General features: G+C 39.7%; 1 protein-coding gene across 1 annotated transcript; it reads left to right on the top strand.

Moving 5' to 3' along the window:
- Positions 1-851: 851 nt before the first annotated feature.
- Positions 852-21,825, top strand: LOC124268371 (SCO-spondin-like). Its single transcript, XM_046703341.1, has 19 exons — positions 852-897; positions 2,081-2,241; positions 2,502-2,519; positions 2,948-3,053; positions 4,993-5,153; positions 5,862-5,967; positions 13,987-14,154; positions 14,449-14,662; positions 15,522-15,568; positions 16,257-16,335; positions 16,506-16,646; positions 17,003-17,046; positions 17,316-17,489; positions 17,893-18,057; positions 18,393-18,539; positions 19,007-19,203; positions 19,505-19,606; positions 20,763-21,088; positions 21,683-21,825. The coding sequence occupies exons 1-19, from the start codon at positions 852-854 to the stop codon at positions 21,687-21,689; spliced, it is 2,409 nt and encodes an 802-aa protein (XP_046559297.1). The 3' UTR covers positions 21,690-21,825.

The raw sequence follows: 21,825 nt of genomic DNA, 5'->3' as shown, positions 1-21,825 counted from the left end.
AGATGCATCATGTTACATTCCTTTTCCTTTAAGAATGTCAACGGAAAGAACATTTTTGAAGTGACAGAGGAAATGCGCAATGGATTTTCTGTGCTTGCTGCTGTATTTGTAGCAGGCAGCTTCAATATTACCGACACAGGTAAACTTTTTATCGATGCAAAGTGTATATGATATTGCTCGGTGTGGGGATAAATGTAAAAATTTAGTGATTGAGGTTACATTACATATATTGCAATTGATATACAAAATCCGACGGATACCAAATAAACCAAGCAAATTAAAAAATATACTGATTGTGTTATATTTTAATATGAATATAAATCCTAGGCTACTATTTAATCATGTTCACATTTTCATTCCTTGCAGACACTGGTGCATCTGTAGACATCAGTGAGGAGATCCTAAACAGAAACCTGGTTTTAGTCACTGTGACTAATCCCATGCCACACAAAAGGTTGACAATTCAATCTAAAGAGTCCTTGATCAATCTAAGGATTGTAGTATCGCTTGGTACATTCAGTGTGAGTACTGGCAAATGTTTGTCTATAGCTAACTTTTTTTATTAAGGCCATTTGAACATTTCCATAGTAGTAAATATTGCCGTACATACAGCTGATGTTTTGCTTGTTTGAGCAATCTTCTCCAGCTTGTTGAACGCCATTCGCAGAACTAAATAGTACAGTAGTCCAACTTCGCTAACCGCTCTTCATGTGAAAACACATCTCTTCTTGCCCTTAAAGCTTTCTTATGTGTTTTTATAGGTTTCAAGTCCCATAGCACTCAACAAAGCAATACCAGTTATCGTTGCGCTTATCCAGTCTAGCATGACAAAGAGTATGCTTGAGGATAACATGAATGACTATGGTGGCATTAGTTATTGTGGAGAAGAAACCACAGGTACGTTTGTCGTTTTATGAAGTGAATAAGAGTGTGTAGTTTAGTTTTACGCCGCACTCAGAAATATCCCAGCTATATGGTGGCGGTCTGTAAATAATCGAGTCTGGCCCAGACAATCCATTGATCAACAGCATGAGCATCGATCTGCGCAATTGAGGTTTTATGAAAGATTCTCTCAATGGCATATTTAATTTTGAGGAACAGCTTAGACGATAAGGATTTGGTTGTAATAGTCCTTATAGGTCTTGACAAGAACAGTTGTTTGTAACAATATGCCAGTTATATGCCAATTAATCTGCCGGGGGACCTTTAATCACTTATAAAGATCGAAGTCAGATTGTCGGGGGATGCGAAAATAAAATATGTTGTGGTTGACTGTGATTTCTACAAACTAAACGTCAGGAAAGCTGCAAAAACGTGTTCATGTGGTTGCCATTTTATCATTTCTATTCTCCAATCTGTGTTTGTTGTGGCTTACAAATGACTTCATGTCCGAAGGTTTGTGGGAGATATGGTCAAAGTGGGTTGTACGTATTATTGCGATTTATCGACTTTTGGGGACAGTAGGTAATGGTACTAGATGTAAGGTTTGGAACTATGACAATTTCTGAGTACAGTGTCACAACCAACAATACACATAATATGAAATATAACTGATATACAATCTAGGCACAACAACGAGTGGTACAACTACGACATCAGGAACAACAACCAGTGGAACCACCACTACAAGTGGTACAACAACAACCAGTGGTACAACTACAACATCGGGAACAACAACCAGTGGCACCACCACTACTAGTGGTACAACAACAACCAGTGGTACAACTACTACATCGGGAACAACAACCAGTGGAACCACAACCACTAGTGGTACAACAACCAGCGGTACAACAACATCTGGAACAACAAGTGCAACAACAGGTATGAAAGTGAATGCCATAAATTAATCCCGAAACTGTGGTTAAAACTCAAACGGATCAGACTGACAACAAGCAGTGCAACTACAGCTGGACTTGCATGCATTGATTCATAAAAGTATGTGGTTGTTAAAATAAAAGACAAAATGCCGTACATTACGATATAGCCGTACCATGCCAGGTGGCACTACCCATCTGCATTCCCTCTTACAACAAGGTGTAAGTCATGTTTGTGTATTCATTGTCTCTTAATTTATTTACAGGAACCTGCACACGTGAAAGTATCACGGATGCAACTGTGGAAACAGTTGGTGATCGTTTCTTGATCTCTATTATCACTAAGGAGAACGAAATAGTCGGTGATCTGAAGTTTGGTTTGGCATCTGGTACTGCACAGTTGTTTTCAGACCTTCAAAGAACACCGGTAAGTAGTGTGACCATAGCGAGTATGTAAGTCAGACTCAATTAATATTAATTTCTCTTTGAATGGTATTGTCTACAATGAACATGCAATATTTGGCATCTCCATTTTTCTGCTATCAAAATATGTGTATAATTTCGTGTCCAAAGATAAAATCATAAGGTACAGTAGAATGGACACATATGTTTTTATTGAATAGTGTTCTAGTGGCAACTCTTCTGTCTCATTCACGTTACTTATGGCATATTTAATCTTGCTTTCAGGAAGGGGGACTAAATCAGGTAAGCTTTATGCCAATGCCATTGGCAGGCAATCCACAGCAAATGTTTAAGTTACAGTAATCACAAATTATGAGGAAGCTTTGTCATTGATTCATCTGCACCTACGTTCAGTGCAGTTACTTTCAGAAATGTAAGTTTATGTAAAGATAGATTCCTTCGAGAGTCAAGTTACTGCGTACCTAGTGTCCTAGGGTGTAATAAAAGTTACTTTCTCAGTCAAGCAACTAAAGAAAAGTGTTTACGAAATGGTAATATTGTGATGCAGTGCGTTGTCGCGGTAGCGAAATAGCAAATCCCACGAACTAATCGATTTGACTATGTTCCTATACGATATGGTTCAAAGCAATATCTGTCACATTGAAAGTGTTCATTACTGCATATAACGTAAGACTAAAAGATGCATCATGTTACATTCCTTTTCCTTTAAGGCTGTCAACGGAAAGAACATTTTTGAAGTGACAGAGGAAATGCGCAATGGATTTTCTGTGCTTGCTGCTGTATTTGTAGCAGGCAGCTTCAATATTACCGACACAGGTAAACTTTTTATCGATGCAAAGTGTATATGATATTGCTCGGTGTGGGGATAAATGTAAAAATTTAGTGATTGAGGTTACATTACATATATTGCAATTGATATACAAAATCCGACGGATACCAAATAAACCAAGCAAATTAAAAAATATACTGATTGTGTTATATTTTAATATGAATATAAATCCTAGGCTACTATTTAATCATGTTCACATTTTCATTCCTTGCAGACACTGGTGCATCTGTAGACATCAGTGAGGAGTTCCTAAACAATAAGCTGGTTTTAGTCACTGTGACTAATCCCATGCCACACAAAAGGTTGACAATTCAATCTAAAGAGTCCTTGATCAATCTAAGGATTGTAGTATCGCTTGGTACATTCAGTGTGAGTACTGGCAAATGTTTGTCTATAGCTAACTTTTTATTAAGGCCATTTGAACATTTCCATAGTAGTAAATATTGCCGTACATACAGCTGATGTTTTGCTTGTTTGAGCAATCTTCTCCAGCTTGTTGAACGCCATTCGCAGAACTAAATAGTACAGTAGTCCAACTTCGCTAACCGCTCTTCATGTGAAAACACATCTCTTCTTGCCCTTAAAGCTTTCTTATGTGTTTTTATAGGTTTCAAGTCCCATAGCACTCAACAAAGCAATACCAGTTATCGTTGCGCTTATCCAGTCTAGCATGACAAAGAGTATGCTTGAGGATAACATGAAAGACTATGGTGGCATTAGTTATTGTGGAGAAGAAACCACAGGTACGTTTGTCGTTTTATGAAGTGAATAAGAGTGTGTAGTTTAGTTTTACGCCGCACTCAGAAATATCCCAGCTATATGGTGGCGGTCTGTAAATAATCGAGTCTGGCCCAGACAATCCATTGATCAACAGCATGAGCATCGATCTGCGCAATTGAGGTTTTATGAAAGATTCTCTCAATGGCATATTTAATTTTGAGGAACAGCTTAGACGATAAGGATTTGGTTGTAATAGTCCTTATAGGTCTTGACAAGAACAGTTGTTTGTAACAATATGCCGGTTATATGCCAATTAATCTGCCGGGGGACCTTTAATCACTTATAAAGATCGAAGTCAGATTGTCGGGGATGCGAAAATAAAATATGTTGTGGTTGACTGTGATTTCTACAAACTAAACGTCAGGAAAGCTGCAAAAACGTGTTCATGTGGTTGCCATTTTATCATTTCTATTCTCCAATCTGTGTTTGTTGTGGCTTACAAATGACTTCATGTCCTGAGGTTTGTGGGAGATATGGTCAAAGTGGGTTGTACGTATTATTGCGATTTATCGACTTTTGGGGGACAGTAGGTAATGGTACTAGATGTAAGGTTTGGAACTATGACAATTTCTGAGTACAGTGTCACAACCAACAATACACATAATATGAAATATAACTGATATACAATCTAGGCACAACAACGAGTGGTACAACTACAACATCAGGAACAACAACCAGTGGAACCACCACTACAAGTGGTACAACAACAACCAGTGGTACAACTACAACATCGGGAACAACAACCAGTGGCACCACCACTACTAGTGGTACAACAACAACCAGTGGTACAACTACTACATCGGGAACAACAACCAGTGGAACCACAACCACTAGTGGTACAACAACCAGCGGTACAACAACATCTGGAACAACAAGTGCAACAACAGGTATGAAAGTGAATGCCATAAATTAATCCCGAAACTGTGGTTAAAACTCAAACGGATCAGACTGACAACAAGCAGTGCAACTACAGCTGGACTTGCATGCATTGATTCATAAAAGTATGTGGTTGTTAAAATAAAAGACAAAATGCCGTACATTACGATATAGCCGTACCATGCCAGGTGGCACTACCCATCTGCATTCCCTCTTACAACAAGGTGTAAGTCATGTTTGTGTATTCATTGTCTCTTAATTTATTTACAGGAACCTGCACACGTGAAAGTATCACGGATGCAACTGTGGAAACAGTTGGTGATCGTTTCTTGATCTCTATTATCACTAAGGAGAACGAAATAGTCGGTGATCTGAAGTTTGGTTTGGCATCTGGTACTGCACAGTTGTTTTCAGACCTTCAAAGAACACCGGTAAGTAGTGTGACCATAGCGAGTATGTAAGTCAGACTCAATTAATATTAATTTCTCTTTGAATGGTATTGTCTACAATGAACATGCAATATTTGGCATCTCCATTTTTCTGCTATCAAAATATGTGTATAATTTCGTGTCCAAAGATAAAATCATAAGGTACAGTAGAATGGACACATATGTTTTTATTGAATAGTGTTCTAGTGGCAACTCTTCTGTCTCATTCACGTTACTTATGGCATATTTAATCTTGCTTTCAGGAAGGGGGACTAAATAAAGGTAAGCTTTATGCCAATGCCATTGGCAGGCAATCCACAGCAAATGTTTAAGTTACAGTAATCACAAATTATGAGGAAGCTTTGTCATTGATTCATCTGCACCTACGTTCAGTGCAGTTACTTTCAGAAATGTAAGTTTATGTAAAGATAGATTCCTTCGAGAGTCAAGTTACTGCGTACCTAGTGTCCTAGGGTGTAATAAAAGTTTCTTTCTCAGTCAAGCAACTAAAGAAAAGTGTTTACGAAATGGTAATATTGTGATGCAGTGCGTTGTCGCGGTAGCGAAATAGCAAATCCCCACGAACTAATCGATTTGACTATGTTCCTATACGATATGGTTCAAAGCAATATCTGTCACATTGAAAGTGTTCATTACTGCATATAACGTAAGACTAAAAGATGCATCATGTTACATTCCTTTTCCTTTAAGGCTGTCAACGGAAAGAACATTTTTGAAGTGACAGAGGAAATGCGCAATGGATTTTCTGTGCTTGCTGCTGTATTTGTAGCAGGCAGCTTCAATATTACCGACACAGGTAAACTTTTTATCGATGCAAAGTGTATATGATATTGCTCGGTGTGGGGATAAATGTAAAAATTTAGTGATTGAGGTTACATTACATATATTGCAATTGATATACAAAATCCGACGGATACCAAATAAACCAAGCAAATTAAAAAAATATACTGATTGTGTTATATTTTAATATGAATATAAATCCTAGGCTACTATTTAATCATGTTCACATTTTCATTCCTTGCAGACACTGGTGCATCTGTAGACATCAGTGAGGAGTTCCTAAACAATAAGCTGGTTTTAGTCACTGTGACTAATCCCATGCCACACAAAAGGTTGACAATTCAATCTAAAGAGTCCTTGATCAATCTAAGGATTGTAGTATCGCTTGGTACATTCAGTGTGAGTACTGGCAAATGTTTGTCTATAGCTAACTTTTTTTATTAAGGCCATTTGAACATTTCCATAGTAGTAAATATTGCCGTACATACAGCTGATGTTTTGCTTGTTTGAGCAATCTTCTCCAGCTTGTTGAACGCCATTCGCAGAACTAAATAGTACAGTAGTCCAACTTCACTAACCGGTCTTCATGTGAAAACACATCTCTTCTTGCCCTTAAAGCTTTCTTATGTGTTTTTATAGGTTTCAAGTCCCATAGCACTCAACAAAGCAATACCAGTTATCGTTGCGCTTATCCAGTCTAGCGTGCCAAAGAGTATGCTTGAGGATACCATGAAAGACGATGGTGGTATTAGTTATTGTGGAGAAGAAACCACAGGTACGTTTGTCGTTTTATGAAGTGAGTAAGAGTGTGTAGTTTAGTTTTACGCCGCACTCAGAAATATCCCAGCTATATGGTGGCGGTCTGTAAATAATCGAGTCTGGCCTAGACAATCCATTGATCAACAGCATGAGCATCGATCTGCGCAATTGAGGTTTTATGAAAGATTCTCTCAATGGCATATTAAATTTTGAGGAACAGCTTAGACGATACGGATTTGATTGTAATAGTCCTTATAGGTCTTGACAAAAACAGTTGTTTGTAACAATATGCCAGTTTTACGCCAAGTAATCTGCCGGGGGAACTTTAATGACTGATTAAGATTATAATGAAAGGAATGAGACCACTCATTTCGTAATTACTGTACATCTTTATACGGAATCCGACAGAAAGTATCTGTCTGATAATATTGTGTTTGTTGTACGTGTTGTTAGCTGTATCACATTTTAATGTATTAATTGCCAAAATTAACACCAGGAAATTTGCAAAAGCGAGTTGTTTTGTTTGCCATCTTACCATTACCTCTTTGTACCTGTATTTGTTGTTGCTGAGAACATAGTTTGTTTGTCTTAGAGATGGTCAGAAAGTAATGAACGTAATATTTTGTGTGGCTTTGCATATACATTCACATGGAATGCTACGATTGCGGAGCCATTGTATGACCTTCATTCCATTCGCGAAGCATATTTGTGTTCACATTGCTTCACATTGCTACAGAAAGATTTGTATTTCATTTTCATGTCTAACCATTTCAATATTTTCTCATTATACAGCAACAACAAGGTCGAAAACCAGATGCCTGGGACATTTTAATAAAATTGAAATCAAACAACATAACACATAGAAATAAAGAGTTACAATATCAAAACTTGTGTTATTTCATGGATGATGCTTACTGATGTGTTAAATCACATACTGAATCGAGTGTTACTTTTCATACAGATCGATGTATTAAGTATTACGATTTATCGGGTGCCTTTTCATTTGCATATGAATTCTATGGTTTGTTTCTTTACCATGGTTTTCCTTATTATCTTCGTTTGCGAAATCTCCTGGAGAAATACCAGTGGGTAATTGCAATTTGTATCTGCCTTATTATAGGTTTTGAATACGTTTAACACTTGTAATCATGACGTTGAACTGGTGATTCATTTGTCAGCTGGTCTCGGCGCTTTGTGGCTGAAATAACACCATTGCAACGTTAAATTTTAACTCGCTCACTAACTCACTTGTTGTAGGAACTACTACCAGTGGCACAACAACAAGTGGAACAACAACCAGTGGCACAACAACAAGTGGAACAACAACCAGTGGAACAACAACCAGCGGAACAACAACCAGCGGAACAACAACCAGTGCCACCACGGGTAAGTAATGCCTAAATGTAATATACTTACTGAAATCAAAAAAGGTTCATGTAGATATGGTAGCCATATCTCCGAAAATAATTGACGCGCGACTTGCTACTACTTGAATCTCAAAATCCACAACACGATTGTGCAAACATGTAACATTCAGGTACTAATCCAACCGTTGGCACTACCACATTTGGTACAACAACCAGTGGTACTACCACATTTGGTACAACAACCAGTGGTACTACTACATCTGGAACAACAACCAGTAGTACTAACACATCTGGAACAACAACCAGTAGTACTAACACATCTGGTACAACAACCAGTGGTACTACTACATCTGGAACAACAACCAGTAGTACTAACACATCTGGTACAACAACCAGCGGTACTACTACATCTGGTACAACAACCAGTGGTACTACTACATCTGGTACAACAACCAGCGGTACCAACACATCTGGTACAACGACCAGTGGCGCTACAAATCTGGTACAACAGCCAGTGGTACTACAACATCTGATACAACAACCAGTGGTACCAACACATCTGGTACAACAACAACCAGTGGTACTACTACATCTGGTACAACAACCAGTGGTACTAACACATCTGGTACAACAACCAGTGGTACTAACACATCTGGTACAACAACAACCAGTGGTACTACCATATCTGGTACAACAATCAGTGGTACTACAACATCTGGTACAACAACCAGTGGAACTACAACATCTGGTACAACAACCAGTGGTACAAACACATCTAGTCAACAACCAGTGGTACTAACACATCTGGTACAACAACCAGTGGTACTACAACATCTGGTACAACAACCAGTGGTACTAACACATCTGGTACAACAACAACCAGTGGTACTACCACATCTGGTACAACAACCAGTGGTACTAACACATCCGGTACAACAACCAGTGGTTCTACTAGATCTGGTACAACAACCAGTGGTACTAACACATCTGGTGCAACAACCAGTGGAACTACAACATCTGGTACAACAACCAGTGGTACTACCACATCTGGTACAACAACCAGTGGTACTAACACATCTGGTACAACAACCAGTGGTACTACCACATCTGGTACAACAACCAGTGGTACTAACACATCTGGTACAACAACCAGTGGTACTACTACATCTGGTACAACAACCGGTGGTACTACAACATCTGGTACAACAACCAGTGGTACTAACACATCTGGTACAACAACAACCAGTGGTACTACCACATCTGGTACAACAACCAGTGGTACTAACACATCCGGTACAACAACCAGTGGTTCTACTAGATCTGGTACAACAACCAGTGGTACTAACACATCTGGTGCAACAACCAGTGGTACTAACACATCTGGTACAACAACCATTAGTACTACCACATCTGGTACAACAACCATTAGTACTACCACATCTGGTACAACAACCAGTGGTACTAACACATCCGGTACAACAACCAGTGGTTCTACTAGATCTGGTACAACAACCAGTGGTACTAACACATCTGGTGCAACAACCAGTGGAACTACAACATCTGGTACAACAACCAGTGGTACTACCACATCTGGTACAACAACCAGTGGTACTAACACATCTGGTACAACAACCAGTGGTACTACCACATCTGGTACAACAACCAGTGGTACTAACACATCTGGTACAACAACCAGTGGTACTACTACATCTGGTACAACAACCAGTGGTACTACAACATCTGGTACAACAACCAGTGGTACTAACACATCTGGTACAACAACAACCAGTGGTACTACCACATCTGGTACAACAACCAGTGGTACTAACACATCCGGTACAACAACCAGTGGTTCTACTAGATCTGGTACAACAACCAGTGGTACTAACACATCTGGTGCAACAACCAGTGGTACTAACACATCTGGTACAACAACCAGTGGTACTACCACATCTGGTACAACAACCAGTGGTACTAACACATCTGGTACAACAACCAGTGGTACTACTACATCTGGTACAACAACCAGTGGTACTACAACATCTGGTACAACAACCAGTGGTACTAACACATCTGGTACAACAACAACCAGTGGTACTACCACATCTGGTACAACAACCAGTGGTACTAACACATCCGGTACAACAACCAGTGGTTCTACTAGATCTGGTACAACAACCAGTGGTACTACCACATCTGGTACAACAACCAGTGGTACTAACACATCTGGTACAACAACCAGTGGTACTACCACATCTGGTACAACAACCAGTGGTACTAACACATCTGGTACAACAACCAGTGGTACTACTACATCTGGTACAACAACCAGTGGTACTACAACATCTGGTACAACAACCAGTGGTACTAACACATCTGGTACAACAACAACCAGTGGTACTACCACATCTGGTACAACAACCAGTGGTACTAACACATCCGGTACAACAACCAGTGGTTCTACTAGATCTGGTACAACAACCAGTGGTACTAACACATCTGGTGCAACAACCAGTGGTACTAACACATCTGGTACAACAACCATTAGTACTACCACATCTGGTACAACAACCATTAGTACTAACACATCTGGTGCAACAACCAGTGGTACTAACACATCTGGTACAACAACCAGTGGTACTAACACATCTGGTACAACAAGAACCAGTGGTACTACTACATCTGGTACAACAACCAGTGGTACTAACACATCTGGTACAACAACCAGTGGTACTAACACATCTGGCAACAACAACTGGCAGAACAACCAGTGGTACTAACACATCTGGTACAACAACAACCAGTGGTACTACTACATCTCATACAACCAGTGGTACTACTACATCTGATACAACAACCATTGGTACTAACACATCTGGTACAACAACAACCAGTGGTACTACTACATCTGGTACAACAACAACCAGTGGTACTACCACATCTGGTAAAACAACAACCAGTGGTACTAACATATCTGGTACAACAACCAGTGGTACTACCACATCTGGTACAACAACCAGTAGTACTAACACATCTGGAACAACAACCAGTAGTACTAACACATCTGGTACAACAACCAGTGGTACTACTACATCTGGAACAACAACCAGTAGTACTAACACATCTGGAACAACAACCAGTAGTACTAACACATCTGTTACAACAACCAGTGGTACTACTACATCTGGAACAACAACCAGTAGTATTAACACATCTGGTACAACAACCAGCGGTACTACTACATCTGGTACAACAACCAGTGGTACTACTACATCTGGTACAACAACCAGCGGTACCAACACATCTGGTACAACGACCAGTGGCGCTACAAATCTGGTACAACAGCCAGTGGTACTACAACATCTGATACAACAACCAGTGGTACCAACACATCTGGTACAACAACAACCAGTGGTACTACCATATCTGGTACAACAACCAGTGGTACTACAACATCTGGTACAACAACCAGTGGAGCTACAACATCTGGTACAACAACCAGTGGTACCAACACATCTGGTACAACGACCAGTGGCGCTACAAATCTGGTACAACAGCCAGTGGTACTACTACATCTGGTACAACAACCAGTGGTACTAACACATCTGGTTCAACAACCAGTGGTACTACCATATCTGGTACAACAACCAGTGGTACTACAACATCTGGTACAACAACCAGTGGTACAAACACATCTGGTACAACAACAACCAGTGGTACTACTACATCTGGTACAACAACCAGTGGTACTACAACATCTGGTACAACAACCAGTGGTACAAACACATCTGGTACAACAACAACCAGTGGTACTACAACATCTGGTACAACAACCAGTGGTACTACAACATCTGGTACAACAACCAGTGGAACTACAACATCTGGTACAACAACCAGCGGTACCAACACATCTGGTACAACGACCAGTGGCGCTACAAATCTGGTACAACAGCCAGTGGTACTACTACATCTGGTACAACAACCAGTGGTACTAACACATCTGGTACAACAACCAGTGGTACTAACACATCTGGTACAACAACAACCAGTGGTACTACCATATCTGGTACAACAACCAGTGGTACTACAACATCTGGTACAACAACCAGTGGAACTACAACATCTGGTACAACAACCAGTGGTACCAACACATCTGGTACAACAACCAGTGGTACTACAACATCTGGTACAACAACCAGTGGTACTACAACATCTGGTACAACAACCAGTGGTACTAACACATCTGGTACAACAACAACCAGTGGTACTACCACATCTGGTACAACAACCAGTGGTACTAACACATCCGGTACAACAACCAGTGGTTCTACTAGATCTGGTACAACAACCAGTGGTACTAACACATCTGGTGCAACAACCAGTGGTACTAACACATCTGGTACAACAACCATTAGTACTACCACATCTGGTACAACAACCATTAGTACTAACACATCTGGTACAACAACAACCATTAGTACTAACACATCTGGTGCAACAACCAGTGGTACTAACACATCTGGTACAACAACCATTAGTACTAACACATCTGGTACAAGAAGAACCAGTGGTACTACTACATCTGGTACAACAACCAGTGGTACTAACACATCTGGTACAACAACCAGTGGTACTTACACATCTGGTACAACAACCAGTGGTACTAACACATCTGGCAGAACAACCAGTGGTACTAACACATCTGGTACAACAACAACCAGTGGTACTACTACATCTCATACAACCAGTGGTACTACTACATCTGATACAACAACCATTGGTACTAACACATCTGGTACAACAACAACCAGTGGTACTACTACATCTGGTACAACAACAACCAGTGGTACTACCACATCTGGTAAAACAACAACCAGTGGTACTAACATATCTGGTACAACAACCAGTGGTACTACCACATCTGGTACAACAACAACCAGTGGTACTAACATATCTGGTACAACAACCAGTGGTACTAACACATCTGGTACAACAACCAGTGGTACTACAACTTGTGGTACAACAACCAGTGGTACTAACACATCTAGTACAACAACAACCAGTGGTACTACCATATCTGGTACGACAACCAGTGGTTCTACTACATCTGGTACAACAACCCGTGGTTCTACTACATCTGGTACAACAACCAGTGGTTCTCCTACATCTGGTACAACAACAAGTAGTACTAGTACATATAGTACAACAACACTTCAGGTACTAGAACAACCAGTGGAACTATTACATCTGGTACAACAACCAGTGATATAACTACATCTGGTACAAGAAAAACCTACTAAATCTGGTACAACAGATAGAGGAACTACCACTTCAGATAGAATAACAACCAGTGGTACTACGACATCTGGTACAACATAAACAAGTGGAAGTAACGAAGTACATGTAAACCATTACACGCATTGTCGATCTTACTACGGAAAGGTCACAGCAACATGTCGCTTAATATATGGACCATACTGATCATGCTCGATGCTTGTATAGGATCAAATGTAAAATCTCAATAGAATTGATACACATCAGCTCTGTTACTGTAGGCTGAAAGGATTTATTTGCATCTCAGGTCAGAACATAATTAAAATTTACAGAATTATGAATAATCATATATTCTAAATTGCAATGTCTTGTACTACACTGTATTCTTTCTGAAAATCAGTGATTGAGTTTAGGTTTGCTCGAGTTTAGCAATATCACATCGGGGGACACCGAAAATGGGCTTTACATAGTGTACCCATGTGGAGAATCGAACTCGCGTGACGAGCGAACGCTTAACTGCTAGGCTACCGTATGGCACCGTCTATTATCAAAGAACAAATACAATTATAAAGAAGATATTTCTTTCAAATATTTCCCTCCTCGACGTGAATATCTGTCACTAAATGTTATTTCAGGGCCGCCAACATGCTGGGAACCATGGGGAGAGTGGTCCGCCTGCGATACTGGATGTAAATCTGTTACGGTTTCAAGGACCAGAAATAGAAACTGTTCTGATGACACCAGATGTACCTGCACAGAGAGTAAAGTGCAGGAGTTGGCATGTGAATCGGACTGTTCTACACGTAAGTTAGACTATCATTTGTATGCCTTTTGGAGGCCTCATGTTAGTTGGCACGACCTAGGTTCTCACACTAGACAAGAGTATACCTTATAGAAGCTACAAGTTAGTTGGTACAAGCTAGTTTTTTCACACCAGACAATAGTATACATTTAAGATGCTACAAGTTAGTTGATACAAGCTAGTTTTTTTTACACGTGAACTAATTCTCTTTGACATAAAGGAACATTCACTATTTATTTTCGTTTGTGTAGCTGTCTGTGGTGAAAACATGAAAATCAGCACTAACTGCAATGAGACGTGCGAGACCTGTTATGGAATGCGATTTTCCGCTGCCTGCTTGAGTTCAGGGACTGTGTCATTGGTGAAACATGTGTCTGCGAGGAGGGCTACAAGATGGAGGACGGCAAATGCATACCTAAAGAAGAGTGCGGATGTTACGACAGTGAGGGGAAAAAATACAACGAAAATGAAGTTTACCCATCACCATCCGGAAGCCCATGTGAAGAATGGTATTTGAAGTCTTTTCATATATTTCTATTAAATATAAATTTTATATTCTTGTTATAATACATAATACTGATAACTAAACTATCAACTTATAATTTGTATCAAAGCAAGCCTACTTTGTATTCTTTGCTGTAAGTCTATGAGTGAGTGAGTGAGCTTAGTTTTACGCCGCACTCAGCAATATTCCAGCTATATGGCGGTGGTCTGTAAATAATCGAGTCTGGACCAGACAATCCAATGATCAACAAAAAAGGATCATCGATAGGAACCGATGACATGTGTCAACCAAGTCAGCGAGCCTGACCACACGATCCCGTTTGTCGCCTCTTACGACAAGCATGGGTTACTGAAGGCCAATATTCTAACCTGGACCTTCACGAGTAAGTGAGTCTATAGAGAGTGAGTTTCCTCCACATCAACACTTAACAAATGACGTTTTTTATTCCACTTGTCCACATGAGCTTCAGTGATGATAAGTTGTCTATTGTCTTTCTGTGCAATAACTGAAACCGTGTAACTGAATGGAAGAATGAAAGAATGTTTGAACACGAATGTCATTCAGGAGATCATATCGTATTCTGGTATAATCTTCTGCTCTGGATGGGAATAAAATACACAATTCTTTTACAATATTCTTCTTGAAATTTCAAATGTAGTGAAACATAGTGCTGTGGAATATGAAAATGGTATCTTTTAGCAGCTAATGCTAATGGTAGTAGAGTTATTCCTCATCGGTCGGGTGAGGAGATAATTTAAACCTGTACACAATATTCTGATAGTGTAACTTCTCTATTATCAAGACAGAAACATGTAATCCTTTGATGGATGTATCTTCATGCTATACCAATCGCTTTTTTTCAGCAAATGTAACAATGAGAAGAAATTTGTCTGTGGACCTAAGGCTGCATGTAAGTATTTACATTGTTTTGGTTATGACTGACTTGACAGTATACATGACTGGGGTTTATATCACATAGCCGAACAACTACTGGCATGTCAAAACACTGACTACGACTGGTACCTAACAAAGTTAAAAGTAAAGCAGTAGAATATTTCGTGATGTTTTATGATGTGGCGAACATAATATAGCAAGCTGATGTTTACTGTTATCAATTTGTGTTTATTATCTGTATTTTTACTGAATATATACAACCCTTTATTACATTAAAGACAGTATGCATTCAGATAATGACAAGAATCCCTGAGCAGCAGAAAAACGAGGAGACGCTCAGTCAGCTCAATCACCTTGTTGATTGTACAGGGCCTTTAACTGTCCTGCTTTGTTATAATGTCAGCCTGGATAAAATTTTCTCCTGGACAAACGGTGGCATTATAACCAGGGTATGTGTATGTCACGAGACTTATTGTGTGATGGGTCATGGGCGGATCCAGGAATTTTGAAGGGGGGTGGGGTGGGGTGGGATCAGGGGACTCGAACCCCTTGAACCCCCTATTGGCTCCGCCAACGCAAAAAAATCTTCAATGTGGTCTTAAGTCATTTTCAAAAGGGGGTGTCGAACCCCTGGAAACCCCCACCCCCACCCTCTTGATCCGCCAATGTGGGTGATACTATTATTAACTATGTTTTTTTCCCAGGCTGCGACTGGGCTGAATGGACATCGTGGGATGATTGCAATCCATCATGCGGAGTGAATGCAACAAAATCGAGGACAAGGTTAGTGTGGCCTGCTGATCACTTTTCCTCTCTAGGATATGTTTGATGTTTGGAATTTGAATATAGACATGATCCCATGTTTAACATACACAATGATACTTAAGAAACACGGTATGCACTGTATACATACATGTGTTACAATCTATAACCAAATATGTTTGTTTCTACAGGGTGTCACAGAGCGCAGTTACGTGCGATAAGCAGAACCCAGAGACAGAGACCGCCGATTGCGTTGTACCACTATGTCCCTGTGATTATCAGGGTGACATCATCAAAAGCGGCACTACTGTCGATGAGGAGTGTTTCACTGTGTACGTATAAACAAACGTTGTTGAAATGAACATCGCCAATAAAGGCGCATTTTCAAATAAATTTTAAAATCAGTGTCTGTACAAAAGAAGGCAGTTGTTGTCTTCTCAGTCTGAATTAATGCTTGGCAACTATCACGATGACCATGTCATTAAACCTCTCAGCTAGTATAAGCATTGTAACCGGCTTGGCTGATGGCGCTGTCAGCAGGAACAGCACAAACACGCAAGCTGGATAAGGACTCATGCTCTTGCATAAAAACATACATATGTTCTCACACATACATCGCAGAACACCTACTAAATTCTGCATGTTATCTTTAGCTTTTGTCTAATGAAGCCCACTCCATGTGTTTCAGGAAATGCGAAGACGGAAACGCCACCAAGGTTCCCAAATCACCAAGTACGTTATGCTAAAGAGTTAACAACGATTAGAACCTAAAGTCGATTGATCTTTATTGTCCTAATTTACTTCCAATGAAATGGCTAGTATATAAGGATAAATATCGACTTTCAATAGTCAAATCTTATTCATTTATATTTTTGAAAGTGTGTATTAAGCATTGCATGTCCGACTATTTTCCTTCCCTAACGTTACCTGTCCACTCTCTAGCAAACATAACAATGGCTCGGCATTGCTGATCTGGCTGTAATATCCGTTTACTCTTGCAGTTGATGGTACGTATAAGGAGTGGGCCGAATGGTCAACCATCACTTGTAATGGAAAGATGTGCAGGGACAGGAACATGACAAGACAAAGAGAGTGCGATGGCCCTAAATGCGACGGCAAGGAATGTGAAAACGGCCCCAGAGAAGTGGAGACAGAACCTTGTGGAACTGCCGAATGTAAGTTCGCAATCTTCAGTTGCCAGATTTGTTCAGACTCGTTTCTCTGAGGGTCTTAAGTATGTCAGGCCCATGACTAGTGTACCATGCAGTAATATGAATGTGCATCATAAAATTACTTTCATTTTAGCGTTCTGGTGCAAATATACAGGAAAAAAAAGTTAAACTGATTATAATGCACGACATACTCACCTCTCTTTCGTGAACTCAGCTAGGCTCGTGACGTCTTCAGTGAAGTTGAGAAATACATATCGGAAAGCCTAATTTTTCACAAGTCCTTTGCTAAAGTTTAATTTCCAACCTAAATATAATGTGCGAGGTTCACTGATGCTGCTCTGAATTAGTGGTATTCACATTCAGGTGAATGATTTGATGAATAGAATATCATTCTTTTCTCTCACAGGCTGCGATCCTGTATGGACTGCTTGGACATCTTGCAGTAAGGACTGCATCAAGGATGGTGAAGCTTCAGGTATCAAGACAAGGAACTTCACAATCGCAAATCCCGACGACAAGAGCTGTCAAATTACTGAGCAGACCCAAGAACCTTGCGGAGAACCCTGCTATTGTAAGCTTCTGATCTACATAACAATAATTGTAGAAGTAAAGGTTTTCTCAAACGGCTAGCTATGTACCGTTTTCTACGTCTGCTAACAATGTAACGTTTACTCCACCTGCTAACATTCTCATGTTTACTCAGACACAGTGTAACGTTTACTCCACCTGCTAACATTCTCATGTTTACTCAGACACAACATTACGTTTACTCCACCTGCTAACATTCTCATGTTACTCAAACAATGTAACAATTACTCAGGGGGCTAAGTGTAACATTTAGTGGTGACGGCATCAAATAGTACATATGCTTGAACGGTAAACACATATCATATTTTCTCGAAAAAGGCAACAAGTATATATGGAGCGAATGGACAACATGTGAAGGCACATGTGGACTTCAGAATGTCACAAGAACACGTGATACACAAAATGATGTGAGGTGCGAACACTTGGATAAATTGGAGACCCGTGATTGCTACGAGGAACCATGCAGTGAGTACATTCAGTCGCCCTCCTTTTATGAGCGATGTTGTTTGTTTTTATCATTGACCGTTTCATGAGATAAATTATGACAATTACCAACAAATATAAACACATTAATGTTCCCGTCATAGCCTGTGATTATTTCCAAGATAGTTAAAGCACAGACTAAGTGTATACACGTAGAAGAACATTATTTTTTCCTACGAAAAATATAAGTATTTTGTCCACTATGTTTTACTACATAGTTTCCATATAACTTGCTACTTGCTACTGTTGTATTATGGCAACAGGCTAGCTAAATAACGACCAGACACTTGACCAGACAATACAGTGATTGACACCAATATGCAGGAACCAAGTCTGGCCAACCGATCCCATTAGTCCCGATTCACTACAAGTTTGGGTTTCTGGAGATCAAACCTAACCGGGAACTTAAACCGAACGCCAAAATCTATGACAAAGTTTCCTTTTTTCAGTATGCGACAAAGCCAACGAAGAGTATAGTAACTACACCTACTGCCAAATGACTTGTGAAGACAGGAGCCCGAGGGACAACTGCGAGTCCCCTCCAAAACCTGGTTGTATGTGCACCAACAACACCATGAGGCGTGGTGCAGATTGCGTCACGATCGAGGAATGTCTAGACTGTGTGTATAATGGCAAAATTTATAAGGTGAGTTACCAGTTCAACGTCACTACTAATATTGTCTAGTCAGTGGACGAATGAGGCAGTAATGTCATAGTTATCCACCATTCGTGATGACAAGATGGCACTTGTCTCTTCTGAACCTTGTTAATGAAACATAGTTACAAAGAAATTATTGTCGCTGAATGTAATTGTTTGGAAATATGATCAATCGTACAGTCAATTATAAGTGTTTTAGATGATGTGATGTCTGTAAAGATACACTACTGCTGGACGTTTTACAAGACGTCGTCCCAAGAGTAACTTAAATGCTATTCAATTCTTCTAGAACGGAGAAAGCATCACAGATCCAGCCGATAACTGTACCAAGTTCATCTGTGAAGAAGGCGAGCCAATGCCTACTGATAACTGTGTAAAGTCATGCAATTCCGTAAGTTACGTTTTCTTGTGGTTATTCGGAAGGAGTATCCCTTTGGAGGGACACGTCATTTCCATGCTATCAGAGGTCACACATTGATCCTTGTGGACCCCTCTGCCATCCCCAACACACGTTCTCATTATCCTCAATTACCTGTGCGTAAAAAGGAAAGATGTAATGGCACGTAAATATGCAAATATGCGACACAAATATGTAAATCAAAACAATCTTAACTGTAAACCACTTTTTTCCTTAAGAATAGAATATGATATTACCTATTTAAAAATATTTAGTGAACATTAACATGATTAATACACAGAACAAATAGGTTAATATGACAAGTTTAAGTAATTGTGCGCTCAGTCTTCACTTCGATATCGCCAGAAACATTCACGATCCCTAACTGTATATCATAACAAGTACCTGCATGTAACCAGCCAATTCTCGACATGATGTAAGAACAATCCCATTTAGGGTGAGAGAATAAAGCAAGTGGAGACTAAGTCATAACAGAGACAACTATCTGACAGGAAGGATTTGAATAGATATGCCTTAATCAGACAACAAGTTACACTGAATATATGGCAACAAGCTATCCATGCTCCCGGCAGAATTAAAGATTTATCAACAATAGCAAACTCGGTGTCAGCCAAATCAAATCTGGTGAATGTGAGTGTGGAAGAGTAGCAACTGACATTGTCCAACACACCCTTATGTTGTGCTCTATTTGAAAGAAATGAACTGTTTGAAAGTTTATGTGGTGTCATTTATGTGAACACCTTGGCCTGATGACGATGTCATTATGTCTTTTATGCTTGGAGGGGTACCCGACTGTTTTTCGGATGTTCCATTTGAAACGTGGAGAGATTGTATGTTCCTTATTAGCACGCTATTTTAAGAAATTGTATCATCTTTTGTATCCTCATTTCATTGTATAGATATCACGTGCACACGTCTTGCTGCCGTTTAAATCAAATCTGTGTTCATGTTTAATGTTATCCAATAACCTGTAATCTTCAATCATGGAGAAAATAAAAACAATCCATTTATCATAATATGCACCTGTATGTAACCAACCAATTCTCGAAATAATGTAAGAACAATCCCATTTAGGATCCCAACGAAAATGATAAATGAGGTGAAAATGTACACAAACTATTCATTCCAGGACACCGAAGATATGATTCTTGCTCCCGAAGGTTCTTGCTGCAAGTATGAATGCAGAAAGAAGACATGTCAACCCTCTCCTGAAAAGGTCACGATTGGCGTTCAGGGCTGTGTCGACAGCTTTGAGGTAGAGCAGTACTCCTGCAAAGGTGACTGCGGTCCTAGTACTGTCACCTTCGACGTGACTAATAATAACGCGATGGTGAAGGAGTGCAGATGTTGCATCCCTGTCGAGACGTCACTCAAGAACTACACCGTCACCTGCACTGACTCTTCTTCCCGTACCATCAGCATCAGGGAAATCACCAGCTGCTCTTGTAACATGTGGTACGTATAACAAGCTGCACACTTTAAATGTTTGGATTTCACGTCCCTGTCAACAGTAATTTCAAAACAGGTAGAATTCCAACGAAACAGGATAATACTCATGGTGAAATGAGGATTTGAACCAATATCTAGCATTTTGACACATTGACTGATGTAATCTCCCGTATTAGTACACATATTAGTACTTTGTCTCCATGTAATTAAACTTTTCACCGACCAGTGACCTTACTCGGTCATAGTGGTAGTTTCTTTACTTGAACACATTTCCATCTGTAAGGCTATCGTCTCAATGTGTCGCTGGTGGATTTTCTTAGTACAATCAAACGAACGTTTAAGTCTATCTACCCAAGTGCTATCAGATTCTGGTCTTTGCCTGCAATATGGTAATTGTGGTACTGAAGTCTCATACACTGAAATATAACCAAAGTGGTCCTGCTTTACTTCTTCAGAGGTTTGGATCCAGCATAATGTATATTATCTCTTATGCCGTCTCTATTTATGAGTGTTCGCTTGTCTGACTATGTACATTGTATTGTTATAATGATGTAATTTGTCGTATTGAAGGTCTTGTGACTGTTTTTATTTCTTTTTCAGCATGTAAAGCAGAGGTAACCAGTCTAGGAATATGTTGAAACAAAGACTGCAGTGCTCGCTATACAGCGCCAGCATTATTAATTTATCTATGTATTTTTGAATTGTAATTTGAAAAGTGAATAAAATATGCATAATTATATAAA

The sequence above is a fragment of the Haliotis rubra genome, unplaced genomic scaffold, assembly GCF_003918875.1.
Source record: "Haliotis rubra isolate DU_JTF1 unplaced genomic scaffold, ASM391887v1 Scf1375, whole genome shotgun sequence".
Classification (NCBI taxonomy): domain Eukaryota; kingdom Metazoa; phylum Mollusca; class Gastropoda; order Lepetellida; family Haliotidae; genus Haliotis; species Haliotis rubra.
Note: the sequence above shows the minus strand (reverse complement) of the source record. Positions and strands in the feature narration are given on the sequence as shown.

What these genes read in the sequence shown, in the direction of transcription:
- LOC124268371 (XM_046703341.1), top strand. Translation starts at nt 852, where the DNA reads ATGAATGACTATGGTGGCATTAGTTATTGTGGAGAAGAAACCACAG. An exon ending in GGAAGCCCATGTGAAGAATG is followed by an intron (nt 14,663 to 15,521) that starts GTATTTGAAGTC and finishes GCTTTTTTTCAG; the next exon opens with CAAATGTAACAATGAGAAGA. An exon ending in CTGTGGACCTAAGGCTGCAT is followed by an intron (nt 15,569 to 16,256) that starts GTAAGTATTTAC and finishes TTTTTTTCCCAG; the next exon opens with GCTGCGACTGGGCTGAATGG.